Source organism: Suricata suricatta, chromosome 7 (genome assembly GCF_006229205.1).
Source record: "Suricata suricatta isolate VVHF042 chromosome 7, meerkat_22Aug2017_6uvM2_HiC, whole genome shotgun sequence".
NCBI classification, from domain to species: domain Eukaryota; kingdom Metazoa; phylum Chordata; class Mammalia; order Carnivora; family Herpestidae; genus Suricata; species Suricata suricatta.
The window spans coordinates 36,426,427-36,448,481 of record NC_043706.1 but is presented as its reverse complement, the minus strand read 5'-3'; the positions used below and the strand labels follow the sequence as shown (position 1 = coordinate 36,448,481).

At 55.5% G+C, this 22,055-nt stretch overlaps 1 protein-coding gene across 1 annotated transcript in view; it reads left to right on the top strand.

The window, feature by feature from the left end:
- KCNK5 (potassium two pore domain channel subfamily K member 5) overlaps window positions 1-21,655 on the top strand; it is a 36,360-nt gene extending 14,705 nt beyond the window's left edge. Inside the window, exons 2-5 of the mRNA XM_029944347.1 lie at window positions 14,722-14,833; window positions 15,970-16,136; window positions 16,402-16,570; window positions 18,923-21,655. Of these exons, the coding sequence (XP_029800207.1) occupies window positions 14,722-14,833; window positions 15,970-16,136; window positions 16,402-16,570; window positions 18,923-19,788 (1,314 nt within the window). The 3' untranslated portion in view covers window positions 19,789-21,655. The remainder of the gene's footprint in view (window positions 1-14,721; window positions 14,834-15,969; window positions 16,137-16,401; window positions 16,571-18,922) is intronic.
- Window positions 21,656-22,055: the final 400 nt, after the last annotated feature.

Here is a 22,055-nt window from a genome sequence, read left to right as displayed (position 1 = left end):
TGAACTTGGGGTCCAGGGGAAGGCGGACTCTGCCTCAGAGAGAATCTGGCTAGGATGTCTTGTGTTTCACTCTGCATCCATATGGTAATCACCACCCACCTGTTGCCAATTAATTTTATTTTAACATCATAATCACTATCGTGGCTGTTTAGTTTTAAATTAAAATTTAGTTCCTCACTCACACATTTCAAAGGCTTAGTAGCCACATGGGACCGCTCAGATATAGAACATTCCATCAGCACAGAGAGTTCTCTTGGAATCTGTTGAGGTTTCTAATGGCCCACTGGCTTCTCGCAGTGTCTTGTCAAATTCCATTCTGGCTCTGGGGTGGGAGAGGGGAGAACTGGCCTGGCAGGCTTGGAGCTGAGACAGTGATGTGCCAAGAACCAGTCGGAGGTGGCTTCCCTGACCGCTCCCCATCCCCCCCCACCGGAAACTTGCAAGCCCTTCTGAGGTGAGCACACCCCAGAGAGTGTGAGATTGCAGGGGGCTGTGGACCGCCTTGCCCTCTCAGCCACATCAGACTCCAATGAGTGTGTATTTTGTGGGAGGGTCATTCCTGTGTCATCATCAGTCAGCCTTGGCTTCACTGGAGGCAGGACCAGGCTGAAGAAAGTGAGTCATTTCCATGGACTCAGGGTATCAGATCCTTCTGATTGCCTGCTCCACCTTGTCCTCAGCCTGCTGGTCTGCAGGGAAGCATCAGCTCTTCCCCAGCCCTTGGGCGGAAAGCCTGGACTTAAGGTCCAGGCTCACTGGTGGGGTGGATCTTTGGCCACATGGGCACATCTTTCCCTTGGGATGAGAACCATGAACCCCTCTTCCAACACAAATCTGGAAAGAATGGAAGAAGGGTGACTAATGGAACTTGCGGGGGTTGTCCAGGTTCCTTCTGGGGTACATGATGGGGTCCTGGGCTAAGAAAGGTGGAGGACCCAAGGGTGGGGCTGGGGAGGAGGGACAGGTGGTTTTCAGAGCTTGGGAAAGCACCTGCCTGGGAGATGGCTCTTCTCTAGGCATTTGTTTCTTGTGAGCCTCCGTTTCCCCATCTGGGTTTGGGCTTGCTTTGTGGCCAGTTGCTGGGACTTTGACAGGGGCATAGCTGAAGCCCTGGGGCTTGTCCTGACCTCAACGTTTATCCCTTATCCCGCTGCTTTGTTGTGGTGTCTTCCACAGCCCTGTAACTTCCTGTCTGCCTGCCCGACTCTGGATAGAACTGCAAGTCCTTCTAGGCAGAGCCCGTGTCTTGTACTTTCCTTGTTTGGCTCACAGCATCAGAGCATATGGTCAGTGCTCAGTAAATACTTAATCAGTAGACCCAGCTTTGAGCTGCTCGTCCAGGATGCCGGTCCCTTCTTTCTTTGGGTTAAGTTAGGTTGGATGCGTTCTGCACAGGGCTTGGGGATGGTGCCTGGCCAGATGTGGCATTTGTAACAGGCAGGCACAGCTGCACTCTTGCCCCACTGAAGAGGGGAGGACCCCAGGGCCCTGAGGTGGGAGTAAGGGTGAAGGGAACCTCTTCCCATCTCTCCTTCTGGTCTCAGCACTCTACCTGGGAGGGGACAAGCTGTGTCCTGGAAGCCCACCTTTGGGTCACTTGTTTGGCCCTCAGTGGCCCGGGACAGCCACCCACTTTGAGCAGGCTTGAACGGTAAATGAGCAGGCTCCGGCTGAGCCTGATAAGTGGCCTCCCCAGCTGCCATGTAGTGTTTTCGTGGAAAACTGAGTTCTGCAGGGGGACAGGATGCAACCATGTGAGGAGCGGATTTCGCTCTCCTGCATGACCCCTGAGTGACTTGGAAATCTCGTGCCATTTACCTTCCTGTCCTTGAGCCTTCTCTGGCCACACACAATGCATAGGAGGCTGAATGAAAGCCTCCCCCCAACAACACGAGGCATTTAGAAACCACAAGTTAGTAAGTCAGGAGCATCTCTAGCTTTGCCTGTGCACCTGCTTCATGCCCTTCATGTTCACATTCATCGAGCCTTTGGACCCACAGTCCTGAGAGTTGGGGGTGCGGGGGGAGGCAGTGTTCTTCCCGTTTTAAGAGTGAAAAAATGGAGGTCATGACTTCCCGGGGCTGGGGAATAGCTGACCCTGTGCGGGCCCATACACTGACTGTTCCTGCTCTCTGCTAAGAAGATTGAGGGCCGCCAACACCTGGGTGGGCGTTAGGGGCTTAAGCAGACTTGAAAAACGCTGTTGCTTAAAATCCCAGCCGTTGTAAAGGAGAGAGTGAGAGAGAGAGAGAGAGAGAGAGAGAGAGAGAGAGAGAGAGAGAGAGAGAATGAGCCATGGTCCTGATACTTTCTGCCTCATGGGTGTTGCAGCGGGCCATCTTACAGTCATGACTCTCATGCAGTGCCATCCAGAGTATCCATGTCCTGTCACTAGGCCTGTCCCTGATCCTGGGCCCCTGGTCTGGGGATGGGAGGTATTTCCAGCTCCCACACCACCCCTCAGCTCAGCCCAGCCTCATTGGGGCAGAAGCACCCCTGCCCCTGGCAAAGAGTACCATCCATCCCAAAATGCTTGTGCTACTTTGCCGGTAGTTTCTTGTACAATTTATTCCAGGGAGGATGGAGGCCAGCTGTTGTCCGTCTCCAGCTGGAGACTGAACTAAAGGAAATGGGCTTGGAGAGCAGCCGGAGGGATTTAAGTTCGAGTCAGACAATAAGGAAGGATTTTATGACAGGTGGTTGGCCTGCAGGAGAATCCTGCAGGGGGCTTTGTGGAGAGGGATGGGGTGGGATCATGCATGGACACAGCGGGGCCAGGATTGGGTGCAGGCCCGGGGGTTGTGATAAGCAGGCAGGGAGGTTACTCCATAGGAGTGTGGAGAAATTCAGCTGCCTGCCCCTCGTGCAGAATTTAATACCAGTCCCTACGACCCCTGTGGGCTTCTTTTTTTTTTTAAATTAGTGAAGGGGTTTACAGTTTAACCATCTAGTCATCTTAAATTACAGTACATGGGTAAGCTTAATAATTCCTTATCACCACAACCCCATCCTTTAAGGATGGGTGGTTACTTATTACCCAGAGCCACCAGCCAGGGGTGAAGCGAGAGAGAAAGGAGGAAGGAGCAGGCAGAGGGGCCCGCTCTCAAGGCCCCTGGGTGGGGGAGAGTTTGCTTGTGGTCTGGTGTGCTCTGCAAGACAAGAGGTGGGTGATGCTGGCCACAGCCCTCCTCTCCAGGGCAGGGGTGTAACTGGGAGGCATGACCGCGGCAGGGAGTTTGGGGGTGTTGGCGGTGGGGAACCGTGTCCTCAGGATCCCAGCAAGGTAGCCCAGGGCTGTCCAGAGGAGCACAACCAGCAGCCACCAGGGCTCAGGAGAGCTTCGTGGAACTGAGCGTCCTTCACACTGCTGGGGAGCAGGAAAGCAGGGACATGCATAGGGAGACCTGTGGCTCTCAACCCTGATATGCCTCCTGGGCTCCCACCCTTCCCCACCCACCTGCCTCCTTCCTCTGAAGTCCTGATGGTTCCAAAGTCTGCAGGGCAGCTGACTCACAGGGCTAGGACCTCTGGGGGCTTTGGCCTGGCAGACAGGTGGGGTGGGGTGAGGCAGGGGAGAGGCCCTGGGGCATACAAACAACCGAGCCATCAACACGGGCTGCCCACACCAACCAGGACTGCTCACCGTGCCCAGCAGAGCCAGAACCCATATTAACTACAGCGGCATCCGACTTTGTGCACTGGAAGGTGTGATTATGAAAGGCATCCGTCTTGGAGACTCAGTTACTCATTAATACTGCCAGTTTCCTTTCCAGGAATAAGGGATGAGTGAAGTCTGCCTTCTTTCTGGGGGGAGATAATAGTAGGGTGTAGCCATAAGTAGTGTCCCTGGCCCTGGTCCTCCAGGCCGTGGTAGCCAGGAAGGAGGGCACTGCCGTTGACAGCCAGCCCAGCTCTGGAGGCCCCGTCCAGCAGGCATCCCCCCCCATCATCACCCTTGTTTTCACACGTTCACTTTCCTACCTAGTGCCTGTTTCTGAGGCACACTATGTATGCCCAGCACCGAGCTGTGCATTGTTTCATGTAATGTGCACTCCAACCCAATGCAGTCTTGGTACCCCCCCACTTGCCAGATACAGATAGTGAAGCTCAGAGAGGGGAGAGGACTTGTCCCGGGTGACCTGCTGGTGAATGGTGGACACCCAGGCATGTCTGCTTCAAAGCCCAGGCCTTTCCTACTTATCTCCGGGCTGGTCACGGAGGGTCTGCTTGGCCATCCCAGTTTGCATTGTCCAGGCCAGCGTGCAGACCTGAGCTCTGGAGGGCCGGAAGCAAGGTGGCGGGAGTGGGGTAGCCGGGCTGATGGTGAACCAGGTCAGGTCATCAGCCCTGGATGGGGGTGACTAGTCAGCAATTCCTGTGACCTCCTTTGTGGCTGCTCGGGGGCTGTTTTTAGAAAACTTGCATGGATGGTGACTTCCTGCGTTTGCACTTCCCACCCCATTGCAAATTCGGGGTAAATCTTAGAGCATCTCAGAAGTTGGGGATGGGGAGTGTAAGCATACACTCACCCTCTAAATAATACCAAAATTATGCCTGCACAACCCTGTTGTAGCTCTGCGTCACCTGTTGCCTCTGCCTGCCTGTCTGCTGTCCCCTTTACTGCTCTGCTTGGGTTAGCATTTCTCAACCCAGTCCCTGGGTGGGTGAGGGATGATCTGGTTGTTTGGTGGAGAGGACCCTCAATGGAGAGCCTGGCTTCTGGTTGCTTCTGCTCTGTGCTTCTACCGTGTCACCAGCTCTCTCTGATTTTTCTCAGCTACAGAATGGGAATAGGAGTATCCATTCTGCCTCCCTTCCCTTCAGGGTCTTGGCCTTAAATGGGATTAGGGCCACAGGAATTCTGGGTATGAGAGTGGGTTTGGGCGAGGAGGGGAGTGCCAGCCCCGCGCTCTTCCTGAACCTCTGGACCTCGTTGTTAGAGCTGTTGGGTGGGGGCGGAGAGAGGTTTGCTGGCATGTATGTAAAGGACAGGCCAGAAGCTGAACACTGTGTGGGGCCCTCTCACTCCCAAGTACCCCCATCCTTGTGTGTCTGGGGGAATCTATTCTGCCCACCTGGCATGCTTGAGGGGCCCTGGCTGAACAATTTTCTCTACATCTGGAAAGGCAGAGAGATGTCCGACACTCCCAGAATTTGGATTCTAGGGGCAGGGAAGGGCCCAAGTCATGAACCCAGGCCCCAGCATCTCCTATCAGGAACGGATGGTAGCAGCACAGGACCGCTGGCCGGGCCGTGGTCACCCCAGACAGGGCGGTGGGTGTGACTTGGTGGGTAGAGAAGCTGAGGTGGGTAAAGGATGTCTATCTTGTCATTTAGGTGTCCCTAGACATCCCACCTGCCCCGTCATTATGAAGATGAAGCAGGCAGTAGATCTGGGAACACAGCTCCGCAGGGTCACCTTGTGTGTGTTTGGGTGGAGGGAAACCCTCTCAGGCCGCAGGGCCGGGAGACCCCGAGCTGGGCTGGCGAGGTCCGCTGTGTGTCCACACACTGGCATTTCCAGTCTGTGCATCTGCTGAGCCTTCCAGGTGCCCGAGAACACTTGCTGACGTCCCATTCTGAGCCCAGACCCCAGCAGCCCTTCACTGTTTGCTTTAGCCAAGCCTGCAGCCTTCCCAGGTCAGCCAGACCCTGCAAAGCTCTACCCTCTCACGGGAGGGGCCCCCAGCTGCTGGGGGGTTACCCTCCCGGCCGGAGAACAATGGGGGCAGGGTCACCTGCCTTGTTTTTATTGTCCCTCCTGAGTACAGACAGGGCTCCCGGGCCTGAGAAAGTCGGAAACCCGGAGGTTTCTGTTGAAAATGTACTCACCTCTGGCACGGGCTTGCCCCTTGGAGCGTGAGATCTAGCGGTGCTTCTGAGCTCCGCAGAGGCTGCTGAGAGATGGCTCAGGAGAGTGTGAGAGGGGAAGCCCAGAGGTGGGCTGGAGGACAGCCATGCTCTCGTGACCTGCTGCACTGGCTCGAGGGGCGGAGGGGCGGAGGGGCGGAGGGGCGGAGGGGCGGAGCTGCACCCGGGAGGGAGGACGGACGGTTTGAGTCTGGGGCAGTGGCTCTGAAATTGGCTGTGTATAATAATAGAGTCGCCAGGGGCAGCTGTAAGCATCTTAGTTCTGTGCCCCAGACCATTGCTGGCTGATTCCCCAAGGACAGGACCCAGGCCTGAGTACTTTCCCAAGCTCTCCCCCAAGACCATCTGTACATGGGGTCCCGGTTAAGCAGTAGTATAGTGAGCCCGTGAAGTGTGCATTGAGGATGTGGTGGTGTACCACTTCGCACTGGCCTCAAGAGGCTGCGTGGGTTTCTGCAGATGTGACTCTGTAGGGGATTGTGTTTTGTACACAGTCCCACCCAAGACACCTGGGCTGAGGATGGGCAGCCTGGACCAGCACCCACATGTGACTTTAAGGACGCCATCTCCATCCTGCAGCGGGACCCATGGGACACGGGGAAGAGGAAGTGTGGTCGAGGAACAGGGCTCACTCCTGACATGGGCGGCCTGACGTGATGGCGGCTCAGGTGGAGCTGGAGCCGGTGGTCAGTGAACTGAGTTTTGAGAATGAAAACGTACTCTCTCAAATGTGCTGTGGATTGGGGATCTGGGAAGTGCTGACCTGGGCCCAGAAGTCGTGATTCTGGGCAGAGGAAATTTTGCATTGTCCAGGCAGGGGGACCCCAGGAGTCCTAGACCAACCTCTTCATTTTACAGAGAAGGAAGTGGACAGAGGTCAGGGGGTCCCAGGAGCATCTCAGTGAGTGGCTGGCAGAGTAGAGCTGAACCTGGATCTTCAGCCCTACGTTGCCTAGCCTACCAACATAGCGTACCAACCGAGTCTCCAAGAATTCATCTTTCCTTCTTTCTTGTGACAACATAATAAGTACTCCGTGGTTGGGCACTGCACAAATCCCAAAGTTACAGATAAGCAGAAAAGAAGTTAAAGTCCACACCACAATAGCTGGGGTCTGGTCTCAATTGAGATGCAGTGTGGCCCTACCCCTTGGGTCCCTGCACCTGCCTCAGACACCTTCTTCCCCGGGAGCACCAGGGCCTGCACTGGCACAGGTATCTGGATGGCACCACCTGGCCCTCACCAGTGCCCCGTGCATAAGGTGCGCCTGCCTTCCCAGCCACACCCTGGTCACCTGGGCTGAGGCAAGAGGCCAGTGAGAATGCCCAGGGGCAGGGGTGTGGAGGCTTGGAGCCTGCAGCCACGCCCATCACCCATACTAGGCAGTGAGTGGCTGCATGTCAGAATCCCCTGTGGGTCAACTACACAGACCACTGGCCAGGGGGCCCAGGCACTGTAGTTATTTAAGCCCCCCCAGAGGTGGGGTGTTGTGTTGGGCAGCCTGGACTGAGAGCCACTGCCTCAATGGCTGTGTGGTGTCTAAGGTCCTTGAGCCTCAGTTTCCTCATCTGAAAACAAGCTCAGCACCCTCTCCGCCATGCCCAGTTAGGGAAAGCTTGAGTATCAGGTCAGCCCGAGCGGTGCAGAGGGACAGAGGATGGAGATAATCAAGAGCTTAACTAACAGGCTTCCATTTAACAGGTGCTCCCCTGCTGGCTGGGACCGTTTCGCCCTGTCCTTTCCCAGAAAGGACTGACAGGACTGGCCCCGCAGCTGAACGAAGTAGCGAACCGTCCCCCACTCACCCCCACATCCCCACTCCTGCTTCTCAAACTGCTCTAGGGGGTCCCCACGCAGGCTGGGGTCTCCTTCCCCTCCTCCCTTTATCTGTTCATTAGTTCGGGTGTTAAAGGATTTGAGAAACATAGTAAACGAGTCCATACTGCAAATACTTACTTGGAAAGCGCCAAGATAGGTGTACTAATCTCCACTTGATGCAGGACACTCCCTGCGGGGCCTCCCACCCTTGGCCTCCCGTTCAGAGCGATTCTTTGTTAGACTAGATGGACATATGGACAGACATGGACACGCAGCGAGAGGCCAGCAGGGTCCAGCATTCACAGGCTGCCTGGGCCCCAGCCTCAGCCCTCCTGGTGGGCACAGGGGGGGTTGCAGCGTGTGGCATGTTTCTCTCCTTCCACTCACACCTTCCCACAGTCTGCCTGCCTTGCTTGGCTGTTTAGGAAACTGGCAGGGATGACTGGGAGCCCCCGGGTGGCAGAGATCAGGGGAGATGAGCCTTCTGAGGGATGGAACAGGACATGGTGGGTGAGCCTCTGCTTCCCCTGCCCAGGGAGAGCTTTAACACACACCCACTCTCCAGGTCCTCCAACTCCAGCTGATCCCCCGTCCCCCTCAGTGTCGGAGAAGTCCCCGTGTCCTGAGGAAGCTGACTGCCCAGACTGACAAAGGATAGCTTTCACCTTTAGAATGGGAACAGGTGGGAAAAGGCAGCAGGTGTGAGAAAGCTTGGGGCCAGTGTCCCCTGTTCTCACCCAGGCCTGTCCTCCAGGTGCCCAGAAGTTAACCCCTTGCCCTTTGATTTAGCCTTGGGGACAAGCGGTCTTTCCCCCGAGTCTCAGGGCCTCTCAGGGTCTGGTTTCCTGACGGACACACATACTTCATATGTTCAGGAGACTGGTTATTCTTGGCACATGGAGAGACTGAGGCGGATCGGCTACGTTATTTACCAAGAGACTTGATGTTAGCATTCGGGAGACATCTACCTTAGGGCACGAGAGCTCTCTGCCTCCCCATGAAGGCTGAGCCGCAGAGAGGCTCCTCGGAAGTGTTTCTGCCAGTGTTCACTTCTATCTTCCTTCTGCTCTCTGCTCACCTACTGTCCCAGGACAGGTTCCAAAGGGGACCACCTCCCCTTCCTGCAGACAGGACACTCCTTCAGTCTGCCCAGGGACCCTCCCAGCTCTGCCATGTAGGCCCTGGCAGGGGGCTTTACCTCACTCCACCCTCAGTGCCAGTTGGATGCTGGTGGTTTCAGTGGCCCGCAGCCAGCCCTGGACCCTGCCAGCCCCCGCTCTTGCAGGAGTCTGACTCTGCTTCCCTCTCTCTTGCCGGGTTCAGGCCCCCACCTTGTTGCTGATGAATTTAGTTGAAACGCAGCTGCAGGTAATACTGGGAAGGTGTTGAAGGAGGCCACTGGGAGACGAGTTAGTCCAGGCCAGAGAATATTCAGCCATGTACTCACCCACATAACCAGTATTTGTTGAACACCTTCGACATGCCAGGCAGTGTCCTAGGTTCTGGGAATAGAGCAGTAGAAAAGGAAACAAAAGTCCTGTGCTCATGGAGCTCACGTTCTAGGGGAGTCTGGTGCATTCCTGCAGATGTCTCTTGAATTTGCTTGGGAAGTTGTGTTCCAGAGGCCTGGCTCCACTCCTCGTAGCTAAGAAGCCCACCCTGCGTCCCCGCTCCCCTCTGCCCGTTTGTAGGCAGCACAGGAGCTAAGAGCCAGACCACCTGAGTTCACTCCCCAGGTCCGCCAGACTGGCTGTGTGACCTTGGGCCTCTGCCTCATTGCCCTCATCTGTGATTGGGGGTAAGAGCACCTAGGCTTTAGGTTTGTAAAGATTCAGGGAGCTTGGTGGGTGTTGATCATAAAACCGCTCCAAATCCACTGCTATTCAAATATCACCTGTTCTAATCTGTTATAAATGAGATTAATAAGCCGTGTCCCCCTCACAAGGGAGCTGGGAGGGCCAGGCGAGTGATAAAGGTCCTTACTGTCCTGTGCTGAGCACTATGCCTGTGTGGCCACCAGCCTTATTTCACTCTCCCGGCCAGTGACTCCAAGCAGCGGAGATGGAACCGAAGCCAGGGTTTGGTAAAGACCCGGCCTATGTGGCTCCGGTGGAGGCTGGACTCGGGGGAAGGATCCTCAGGCTGCATCCTGCATAGCGGGTGAGAGCTGTGACCCATCCCTGCCCCACTGCAGGAAGGGGCGCGAGGGGAAAGCCTGCCCTCTGCCCCACCTGCCTGCGTCTGAAGGTGGGCATGGCGTCCCGTGCCCTGGAACGGGCCTGCTCAGCAGGATGAGTCTCTCCAGGAAGGGGGAGGCCTGGCAGCTGCCTCTGCCTGGGAAACCCCGGATCCCAGGGGATGAGGGAGCTGTCCGGGAACCATACTTCTTGGACAGTGGACAGCGAGAGCTCAGGAGGGTGGGGTCAGGGCAGCTGGTTGCCTGAAGCCAAGGCAAGGGCATGTGGCCTCCCTGGAGGCCGGGCCAGAAATGCTGAGCCCGGGTCAGAGTGGATGGACTGGTTTTAGGGCACTGTTTTTTCAGCTGGTGCGAAGGGGTGGAAGTATGCACTGGCCTCCTTCCTGTGGCCTCTGTGGGAAGAGGGGCAGGATAACTACGTCTAGCCGGGGCTCTCCTGGCTTTGTGCTTTTAGCGTTCTGACCTTAGGCTACTTAGTTAACCTCTCCAAGCCTTAAATTCTCATTTGCAAAATGGAAAAAATTACGGTACCTTCCCAGCAGGATTCTGTCCTCATTAAGTGAGCTAAAGGCAGCATTGTGTTAGCACAATACTTGGTGCATAGTAAGCCCTCAATAAACCACAGCTGCCTTGTTAGGGGGAGTGACCCAGGAGGGAGTGCGATCCCTTCCCCAAACAAGAGCTGGGCCCGGGCGGTGTGCAGTACCCCTTCTCCCATCCCTCTCCGGGGTCATGTGGAAAATGAAAATATTGTCTTGTGTGAATCTGGGAGCCAAGCTAAAGAATTCTGTGAGTGCACAGGGGCCACCTCCTCCTGCGAGGGCTGTTTCCCTAACCCTGGGGACAGGACACCGCGTCCATCTTGGTGCCACCCTCCCCAACCCAGCGATGGCCCGCATCCCAGGTCAGGCCCTTTGTTCTGGGAGACCACCCCCTGCATGCTGCGTGACCGCGGCCATCACCGGAGTGGCCCCTGCCAGAGCCACAGTTACACAGGGTAGGAATAGGAAGCAGGCCCCCAAGTCCAGATCTGGACTTCTGCCCCTCCGCCAGGCCTCACTCTCCTCACCTGTTGAGGGACACCTGGCAGGATCGCAGGAAGAACCAATTAGGTAATATGTGTATTTACACCCCAGCAAGGGGTGTCGGCCATTCAGCATTAAAATCCCTCTTCCCACCCAGTTGTTGGGATGGAGCCAAGCTGATTCTCAGGCCAGCTGCTTGGTGGCCATGGGCAGAGAGGAGGCAACAGCATGGAGTGAGTGCTGCAGGTACCTAGGGGCCAGTAGAGCAGGGGAGGGGGGAGTCCCACTGACTTGTAACCAGAACCTAGCCCGGCCGCACTTAACCTCTTTCAGCCTGTTTCATGACCTCAACAGTGGGCAGAACTACTGCTATTGGATTGTTGTTAAGGGCTAGTGGTGCTTCTAGCCCTGGGGACATTGGGACCCTCAGAATGCCCCCTTCGTTGTCTGTCCCTCTCTGGGTGACCATGGAGAGATAATGGAGGTCATGGGAAAAGTGCATGGGGCTGTGGCTGGCTCCCTGATACCCAGGGCTGGAGGCCGAGCCCGCAAGGCTATGCCCCAAAGGGCGTAGGATTTGGCAGGGGGAAAGCAGGAAACCCTAACCATAATGCCTCTGGTTATCCTGTTTGCCACTTTATTTGTTTTTGTTTTAATTAATTAATTAATTAAAAAAATTTTTTTAAGAGTGGGAGAGAGAGCGCCCACTTGAGTAAAGGAGAGGGGCAGAGAGAGAATCTCAAGCAGACTCCACAAAGCATGGAGCCCAATGCACAGTCTTGATCCCATGACCCTGGGATCATGACCTGAGCTGAAACCAAGAGTTGGACGTTCAACCCACTGAGCCACACAGGCTTCCCTGTTTTGCTACTCTTAATGTTGGGTGTCTCCTTAAATCAGATTGCCTTTGGGAAGCAGCATTCCTCAGCAGAAGCAGGGTTGGCATTGTGGGTTGGGCTGTCTTGTGAGTGGCGGGACATCTAGCTTCATCCTCCACTAGGATAGATGGGGGGTCGGCAGGGACTCCGTCTCCTCACTGTGCTGTCCATGGTGCCTGGAACAGTGCCAGGCAAGGCAACACTCCCACTTAGGTAGCATTTCCAGACACTTCCGAAGGTGCTACTACCCGGCTGGGAACCCTTGTTTCCAGTCACACCTTCAGCATCCCTGATGTGCTGTGGTCACCCTTGCTCTAAACACTTTCTATTACCAGAAGTGGATTACTGCTCTGAGCAGTCCATTCTGAGGTAGCTCAGTATCCAAAAAAGCCACTCTCCTCCTCCGTGGTTAACAGATATGTGAGGTCAGGCACCCGCAGTGGAAGAGCTCCCCAGGTGTGGCCCAGCCCTCAACAGATAAGATGTTGACCCTGCCTGAGATTGTGTTGACTTTTCTTTCAGCAGCCACCTTCGTGTTTGTTAGTTTGTGGTCATCTGAAACTCAAGGACTTCTCCTTTCGCTCCTATACTGCTCTTTTCTAACCCAAAGTGTATGACATGAAAAATTTTAAAAATGGTCATATCTTGTTAGTCTGGGCCCATTTTCCCCAGTCCAGATGATTTTTGAGTTCCAGACTGCCATTGCCGTGTGTTAATAACTATCCTCCCATCCTGGCCTTGTCCCTAGTTTTGCATCCTTTGCAGATGAGACTGGTCAGCCAACTACATATGTCTTTTCTGTCATTGATTAAAAATACTGAAGAGGCCAGACCTTTGGCATGATCATGGAGACTTCGGACCAGATTGATAAAGATCAGCACTTCTTGGTTGTTTATCTGCCTTTAAAGGGATCCAAATTAATCCCAGCTCCGCCCTACATGTTTCTGTCTTGTCCACATGAGTATCGTTAAGCCCATCTGCTCAGCTGCCTTGCTGAAATCTAGATTTACTGCATTCCACCCAACTTCAAGGGTTTGCAGCCCCTTGGAGCGGGAGATGTACGTAGCTGAGCGTGACTCGTTCTTGATGAACCTGCGCTAGCTTCTGGTGCCCCCCAGCTCTTCAGAATGTGCCAGACTTGCTGCTGCCCCCATTCAGACATCTGTGAGTCCTGGTTTGAGTTTCTAGAACCTACCCCTTTCCTTTGTGTGAGAACCGGGACAGCTTCCGTGTTCCCGAGACTCCGTGGGGGTGAGCAGAGATGGTGCCCTGATGACACCGCTCCCTGCTCAGTGGTGCAATTCCTACTTAGACGTTCTTTTCATCTGTCGGGCCCAGCTCACCGGCAGCTACGCTCTGCCCTTTCCGCTCTGCAACAAAGGCTGGGCCAAAGGGAGCCGCCATCTGTTTGACATTAAGACTCGGGACCCTGCTGCATTCTCCTGCTTTGGACGTAGGTTTAATTTCTGAGAAAACCGTTCAGATGGACCTGTTGGCCCCTTAGGATCTGAATGTGGGTGCTTTCACGCGGAGGCGGCCCCGCGGGCTAGACAGCCTGTGAGCGAAGGGTTGCAGGCCACATGGCCTGCGGATTGATGCTCTGGAAACGCCGTGAGGAGGGAGGGCGGTGAGCGGTGTGGTTTGATGGCCTGTCAGACGAGCATGTCATCATGGAAAATTCTTTATGGAATCTGCAGATCCGTTTACACGGGCCTGCTGCTACTCTAAACTGCTCATTCCTTCTCAACAACCTCGGCCCCTCCCTTGTTTCCCACCGAACGTCAGTCACACTACGGTGGGTTATAGCTCTGGGCTTTCCATCTGCCTCACTCTTTCTGGTTTCCCTCAGTCCCAGGCTAGGGAATTTGCCTGAGTTCCTGGTCTCTGCATTGGGGGGCCCTCCGTGGCAGAACTGGAACCCCCCAGGTTTAAGTCCTGGGCCCTTCTTGTGAGTCTCCTTCAGGGGTCCATACCCTGTCATCTGCAAGCTGGGGTAGATGGTGGCAGGACTGAAGGAAGGGCTAGAGGCATTCTCTGGTCAGGTCAGAACAGGTTTGGCAGTGATTAGTGTTCCTGGAGTAGATAAGACTTCTGGGGCCCCCAGCGGACTCCCCAGGTGGCCTCTCACCTGCTGCCCACAGTTGCTGGGGCCCCTGCGGGGACTGGTAGCAGGATTTTGAGTCGCCTTGAAATGTGCACACCACCTCTGATGATCTGTCCTGGCCCAGACTTTGAAATTGCTCGGCCCGGGGCAGAGAGAGGGAGCCAGGGAAGGGAAGGAATGGGGAGTCTCTAGGGGAGGAGGGTAGAGTCCCAAACATGGGGAGAAGGAAGCCAGCTGATTCGTACACCCCGGGACGACAGATTCAAGAGAGCACTGAGCTGAGGTGAAGGGTGTATGGGGCCCCCTTCCAGGTCTGTCCTGCAGGAGCGCACTTCTCTCTCTGCGGAGGGCTCCAGAGGGCCGGATCGGGCATGGGCATCCTCGTGTGCATCTGAATCCCATGTGCCTTCTTCAAGGCAGAATAGTACAGTAGCTCTCGAAGGGTGGACTCCGGACCACTAGCACCAGCATCACCTGGAAACCCATGCAAAATGCAGATCCTCAGACCTGCTTCCCAGACCCACTGAATCAAACTCTGGAGGTGGGCCCAGCAGTCTGTATTCACCAAGCTCTCCAGGCGATGCTGGAGCACGCTAGTAAGTTTGAGAAGCACTGGCTCAGTGAGAAAACGGACTTTGGAGACAGACTGCTTGACCAGCTGTGTGACCATGGGCACATCATACACACCTCTCTGATCCTCTATAAAACGGTGCATCATCTATAAATTGGAGACAGTAACCGCCACCTTATTGTGATGAGCATGAATGCCTGTAGAGTTATGAACAGTGCTGTCGCTTAGAAAGCGTACGAGTCACTCTGTGTCTTTTTAGGTAGTATCTGATGCCGCAGGACAGGGTGTGGCCATTACTGGGAATCAGACCTTCAACAACTGGAATTGGCCCAATGCAATGATTTTTGCCGCCACGGTCATCACTACCATTGGTAAGTCTTCTGGGACCTTCAAGATAGCCACTGCCATGCTCTTCTCCACGGAACTTCATGGAGTTCAGCTCTGGGCCCGCAGCCTTGTTGCATTGGGTTCTGTTTAACACTTTCCTGGGGATTTAGTCAGTCGTTGGTGATGGTCCCTGCTTGGGAGATTGTTTTCTAGGAGTCCTCAGCCTGGCTGTTGGAGCAGAAATGACACAGCCCGATAGCCAGGCCCCTGCGGGAGGTTGAACAGGTTGTTCATTGCACAAACCCAGCCCATGCCTGCTTGCCAGGCTGGGTATTCTGATTATCTGTGGCTGCCTAACCACATACGTCAATGGCTTAAAACACAACTATCTTGCCGTTCTGTGGGTTGCCTGGATTCAGCTGGTTGGCTCTTGCCTGAGGCGGGTAATGGCGGAGGCAGTCCTTGTGAGGGTGGACTCTGCCAAAAGCACTACTCGTCAGACATCCGGGACGGCTTCATCCACCACACATTTCATGGTTGACACCGGCTGTTGGCTGAGAGCACGGCTGGGGATGCAGATGCACTGGCTTGGGCAGCTCACGGTGTGGCAACTAGGTTCCGAGAGGGAGAATTCCCAAGGTGAGCACTTTAGGACGTCACAGGGAGAAGGACGAGAGCCTCTTAGACCCAGCGTACGAGGTGTCACCTGTGCTGCATTCTCTGGTCAAGCCAGGCACTGATGTCCAGATTCCAAGGGAGGGGATTAGATGCCGGTCCGATGTGAGCGTCAGCACAGGCTTGCACGGGAAGGGGAGGGGTTAAGAAGGGCCATCTTTACAGACCATCTATCACGGTGCCCCCAGGGTGTCTCCCCAGAGAAGGCTGTTTGTAATTTGCACAGTGGTGCCACATGGACCAGTGGAAGGCTTGCTAATGGTGGTGGCTTTGTCCACCAGGGAGCTCCTAGTCTGATGGAACCCATGCTATCACACTTGCTCTATATATAAGTGATCATGACTGTAGTATGATCAAGTGAAGTTTCATGTCTCAAGTACTGATGTTAGATCAAGATCTTAGAGAATGTGGGTGTGGGTACGTGATGGAGGCAGGGGTCATGCTGGGTCTGGGTCCATCACCCCCGCTGTGGCTTTCTGTGCCTCAATCTCCTCTCCTTCCTCAGGCTATGGCAATGTGGCCCCCAAGACCCCTGCTGGGCGCCTCTTCTGTGTCTTCTATGGTCTCTTCGGGGTGCCCCTCTGCCTGACGTGGATCAGTGCCCTGGGCAAGTTCTTCGGGGGACGTGCCAAGAGGCTGGGCCAGTTCCTCACCAGGAGAGGCGTGAGCCTGGTATGTCTCCAAACCCTAGGTGCCGGGCCAGCCCTGGGAGGACCCTGGCAGGGGACAGATGGGAGGGTGGGAAAGACCGAGAGCAGAGGTACCAGGGCGGATGGCAAGAGGGCAGTTACAGTGCTGCCTGTCCTGTGAATAAGGCCGGGAGCAGGGAGCACCCTTCCCTGGGTGGTGAACCTGCTCCCTGGCCTCCTGGGTGCCGCTGCTGGCCTTCCCCCAATCCCCACCGTGGTCTGACTCAGTCTCCCCACCACCCCGTCAGCGGAAGGCGCAGATCACTTGCACAGCCATCTTCATTGTGTGGGGCGTCCTGGTCCACCTGGTGATCCCGCCCTTCGTGTTCATGGTGACCGAGGAGTGGGACTACATCGAGGGCCTCTACTACTCCTTCATCACCATCTCCACCATCGGCTTCGGCGACTTTGTAGCCGGTGAGTCCTGCCCTTCTCCCCTTGCCTCTGCCCCCCTGCCTTCTCTTTCTCTTCTCTACCTGCAATTCAGATGATCTTTCTCCAGTAGATGTTCAATGTCCTAGGAAACCCCCCACCAAGGGGTCCTTATCCCTCCCTACCTGGTGCAAGAGGAGTAAATGCAGAGAAGCCTCTTCTGTTTCTTTCTTTCTTGGGTCCTGGCTTTTGCCGCTTCCTCTCCCTCTGTTTTCCCCTGTCTTTTAGGCCTAGATTCACTAGGGGCTCCAGGTAGGGCTTTCCCCCTGCAGGGTTTGTGCCTGGGACCCAAAAAGCCCCAGAGCCAAGCCAGGAACCCCCTTCCTGTTACCAGGCTGCCTGCTTCCATCCATCAGAGGAGTGGAGGGAAGCTGTTCTAGAGGCTTGGCTCACAGGCCCGAAACTTTGCTCTTGCCACAGGCACTTTAAAGACAAGAGAGGCCTTCTCCTAAGCTGCCCCACCCGCGGGAGCTGGGACATTCCCCTCCCTCTCCTCCCCTACTTAAGCCAGCAGGTGATAAAATTCTTTGGCTCCAGCCTCTCATGGACTCGTGCCTGTGGCCCGCACAGCATCTTGGCCCTTCACCTTCTTGCCTCTGTTTCGCTGCACTGACCCAGTGTTTGTTCCCTTGATGCCTGCTGCCCTGCCCAGCTGACCCCAACCTTTGCTCCAGGGGCCTCTGGTCTCCCCATCCCCCTTCCTAGGGGGCAGGAGTAGGTCACTTACCCTTCTGCCTCATTGTAAAGGGAGACTCAGAATGCTGATGGGGGGTGGGTAGCTGAGTGGTGGGAAGAACAGGAAAGAGGCCTGAACACTCTACTGACCTCGGCAGCTCAGAGCCTGCTGTCTTGGCAGATAAATTTAGACAGAAGCACAGCCCTGCTATTGTGTAAGGGACCCTGGACAGGCAAGAAAAGCCTTTGTCCTAGGGAAGTAGGGTACATTTCATCATCTTTTCTCAGCTCCAGCAAGACGCCAGACCTCTGCCTCAGTTTCCTAATCTGTAAAACTGATTTAAAAAAAAATAGCATTGGGGCACCTGAGTGGCTCAGTCAGTTAAGTGTCTGATTTTGGCTCAGGTTATGATCTTATGGCTTGTGGATTCGAGCCCTGTCTCGGGCTCTGTGCTGACAGCTCGGAGCCTGGAAACTGCTTCAGATTCTGTCTCCCTCTCTCTGCCTTTCCCCTGCTAACACTCTGCCTCTCTCTGTGTCTCGAAAATAAATAAATGTTAAGAAAAATTTAAATAAAGCACCAACCTAATAGGGTGGTAGAAAATCAGATGTGTGCTGAGGGCAGGACCCAGCCATGTTAGCATGTGCCCTGGTTGTCACCACACCTGCTTGTGACCAAGAGCATCCCTCAAAAACACCTCTCATCTGCTGGGAAGACACAGCACCTGTCTTCGGGGACCTGATTTGATGGGGGCAGTGTAGGCTTGTCCTGCGGGAGCCCCTCTCTGGAGGGAGCCCTCTTCCCCTAGTCCCCTTTCCAGGTTGCTCCTAATTGGAAGGTGAGGGTGGGAGGGAAAGATACATAATTATACAGATCGGGGTGCCTAGATGCGTAAAGTTGAGAAATCTCAGATAATCCTGGATTGTAGGAGTTCAATCACAGCTGTGTAGGGTGACCCAGGAGGACACCCTGGAGTAGGTGTCAGGAGCCTGGCTTCTGGGAAGGAGGATATAGAGTGGGCAGACCCCTTCAGACCACAGGAAGAGTTAGTCTGAAGAGGGCAGAAACAGGAAGTTGGGGGGGGGCAGCCAGACCCCACTGAAGGAGAATCAAGGCCGTCCAGAACAGTTCCTGCTGGGGCCAGTGCACGCCGACCTCTTGGCCCGACCCCCAGCTCCATGCATATTACACCAATGAGTCCATCCCCAGCAGTGAAGATGCCAGCTGCTGTCTCACTTAATTCCATCCTGGTTTTAACTGAAGCAGATCATACACACCCCCAGAAGTGTACAGAACCACTAGATGGGGTACAACAAATAATCAAACGGCAAGCCTTCATGACCTGTCTCCTGATCTGTATCCGATCTGTATGTTGGCCTCCCCAACACCTTGGTCTGTGAACCTGCCTTGCCCTAGGGAACCACACTCCTGACTTCTGACTGTTGAACCAAGGCTCAGGCAGTTTGGGGACTAAGATGAAGACACGAGTGACTGAACCATCAGGATGGTGGGATAGTCCAGTTTCTAGTCCTTCCTGGCACTGTGCATCCCATTCTGTGTTCTGACACTGCGTTCTCAGAGAATGTGGCTTTGGCCTGAATGGGACTCTAGGTCCCTGTGGAACCTCTTCTGACCCTCTAGGCTTCTGGTCCTGTCCACAGGTGTGAACCCCAGCGCCAACTACCATGCCCTGTACCGCTACTTTGTGGAGCTCTGGATCTACCTGGGGCTGGCCTGGCTGTCCCTCTTTGTCAACTGGAAGGTGAGCATGTTCGTGGAGGTCCACAAGGCCATCAAGAAACGCCGGCGGCGGAGGAAGGAGTCCTTTGAGAGCTCTCCACACTCCAAAAAGGCCCTACAGATGGCTGGGAGCACGGCGTCCAAAGACGTCAACATCTTCAGCTTTCTGTCCAAAAAAGAGGAGACCTACAATGACCTCATCAAGCAGATAGGGAAGAAGGGGATGAAGACGAGCGGGACTGGGGAGAGGGTTCCGGCAGCGGGGCTGGGGCCTCAGGGGGGCGGGCTGCCAGCCCTCCCCACCTCCCTGGCCCCCCTGGTGGTTTACTCCAAGAACCGGGTGCCCAGCTTGGAAGAGGTGTCTCAGACGCTAAGGAACAAAGGCCATGTGTCGCGGCCCCTCAGTGAGGAGGCTGGGGCGGGGCCCCCCAAGGATGGCTCTCTGACCCCTGAGGTGTTCACTAACCAGCTGGACCGAATCAGTGAGGAGGGGGAGCCATGGGATGCCCAGGACTACCACCCACTCATCTTCCAGAATGTCAGCATCACCTTTACAAATGAGGAAGCTGGCCTCTCAGATGAAGAGACCTCCAAGTCCTCGATAGAGGACAACCTGGTTGGGGAGGAGAGGCCTCAGGAGGGGGCCGAGGCCGAGGTGCCCCTGAACCTGGGCGAGTTCCCCTCATCCGACGAGTCCACCTTCACCAGCACTGAGTCTGAACTGTCCGTGCCTTATGAACAGCTTATGAACGAGTACAATAAGTCAGACTGCCCCAGAGGCACATGAGGCAGGGCCGGCCCCCCACCCCACCTTCGATGGCTTCCATCTCCCTCATCCTAGGGCGTCCTACTGTGTCTGGGACCTCTGTCCCCTGGTGGGGGGCAGCCCTGGAACTGGGAGTGGGGGGCCAGGGGCCTTCCTCACCTTCTATCCCTTCCGGCTGGATGCTCCTGGTCAAACATGGCATGTGCCCAGGACAGGGCCTCTGTTCTCCGGTTGAATGGGCACCCTGGCAGTGGGAGGCATCTGTCCTGCACATGGCTGGTATATTTGATGGTTCAGAGACCTGTGTGGGCTGGCAGGTGACCTTCAAGGAGGCCTGCACCTGCATGGGACTACGTGCGTCATTCGGTTGAAAATGTCACACGGTTCTCTTAGTTTGGGGGCTTTGGCGGTTTGAGTTCCCCAGTATTAATGAGCTCCTGTGTGCCTAGCACTGAGCTAGGTATTCCAGAAGGAGGCGGGGGAGGGCATTGTGAGACCTGGGCCCTGCCTTTGAAGGAGGGACAGCTGTAGTGGGGGGCGGGGGTGCTGGGCATCTCAGCTCCTCCACAGTAGTGGGACCCCATATGGGGCAACCTGTGTGACTGTCCCCCAAGCCCTCCTTGTCTGCCTTTCAGGCCTCTACTGCAAACCTCAGGAGGGGAGAGGGAAGGGAGAGAGGAGATGTGGGGTAGGTGCTGAAACACTCCTCTGACATAAGGGCCCCGGAGCAAGCTCCGAGTGTGGCCCAGGGTCCTTATCCTTCCGGGTGCTTTGCTCAGACTGAGTCTCCCCAGGGCTCAGTTCCTTGACGCAGACACCCTTTGGCCAAGCAATGGAGGACGTCGGCTTTCTTCATCTCCGGAAGGTTGTGGGGAGAGGGTGGCGGTAGCCAGGGAGCTGCAGGAGTAAGCTCAGCTCCGGCCCCTCCTTTCCCCAGCCTCCCCGACTGGCTGGCTCCTCATCCCCTGTGCCCAGAACAAGGACCTCATGGCTCCCAGGCCCTCCTGGCCCCTCGCGGTTGGGGAGGGCAGGCGGAGGGGCAAGTTGCTCTTAGCTTATAAGTGGGAATGGCCAAATCTGTGAATCGGCTCCTGCCTGCAGCCACAGTTTATCATTTGTGTGTGTGCATGTTTGTAGATGTGTTTGAGAGAGGATTGGGGATGGGGAGGGGGAGCAAAAGATAATGTGAAACTGTACAGACTGTCTCTGGTGGGGGGCCAGCAGAGTTCTCTGTGATGCATGCCCAAGGGCCGGCCCTCTCTGCCCTGCGTCTTGTTATTTTTAAATAACTGCTGTTTTTACATACCTGGCACCTGTTGTGGGCTTCAGAGCCAGAGGGGAGAGGATGTGAAAGTGTAGCCTCCCAAGAATTGGGATGTTACACGTTCACGCTCCTACCCACAACTTGGCTGGGCCTTTCTCAATGACCTCAGCCAAGGTCATGCTGTCAAGAGTCCCCATGCAGTGGCAACCCCTAAGCACGTGGGCAGCACATCTGGGGAGAGGCATCCGTCGTCACAGGAGACTGATGCCAGCCAGGAGGCCAGTGGTCACCCTTGGCCCAAACACTCTGTCTGCCTCTCAGCCCACCCCCCAGTATGGTGGGGCCGGACCCCACCCCCACAACATGTGAAGCCGGTGATGGGCGTGCGTGTCCACTCCCGCATTCATCCTGTGACCCACGGCTATGCTGGCTGGGCGGCTGGGTGAGAAAGAGCGGCCTTCGGTGTTCTGTGAATGTCTCAAGGGGTCCATCTTCGTGTCCCTGCCCCACCTTGCTGGGGTGTCCCTGGCTGTCCTGGAATCACACTGTATGTACATACTGGCAATGATGTCGAATGTAATTTATTTTAACCTTTTTACAATAAAGCCTGAGATGGACAGCCCAGTCTGCTGTGTGCTGTGTCGGGGGTGGGGTGGGAGAGGGTGCTGGGCCGGGGCAAGGTGTGGGGGCAGTCTGGGAGGACTGGGGCCCCGTGAACTAAGGACAGTCGTAGGGTCTCATTGACTATTGGAGGAGTGGTCTGGAAGGGAGAGAAAAAGGAGGAGGTGAGCAGGTGGGGGAGGGGCAGGCTGCTTAAGATGGGGTAGTCAGGGCAGGCTTCTTGGAGGAGGTGACACTTAACAGGTCTGAATGAGGATTACGGAAAGCGTCCTAGAACCAAGAAGGAGTCAGGAGCCAGGGGAGAGAGGTGGGGGGATCTTGGCAGTTTGCTAAGTCTGCCAGGCACTGTTCCGTGCTTCATACCCTTCTGCGAATGAGCTGCTTTGAAGGTGTGGCAGCCCTG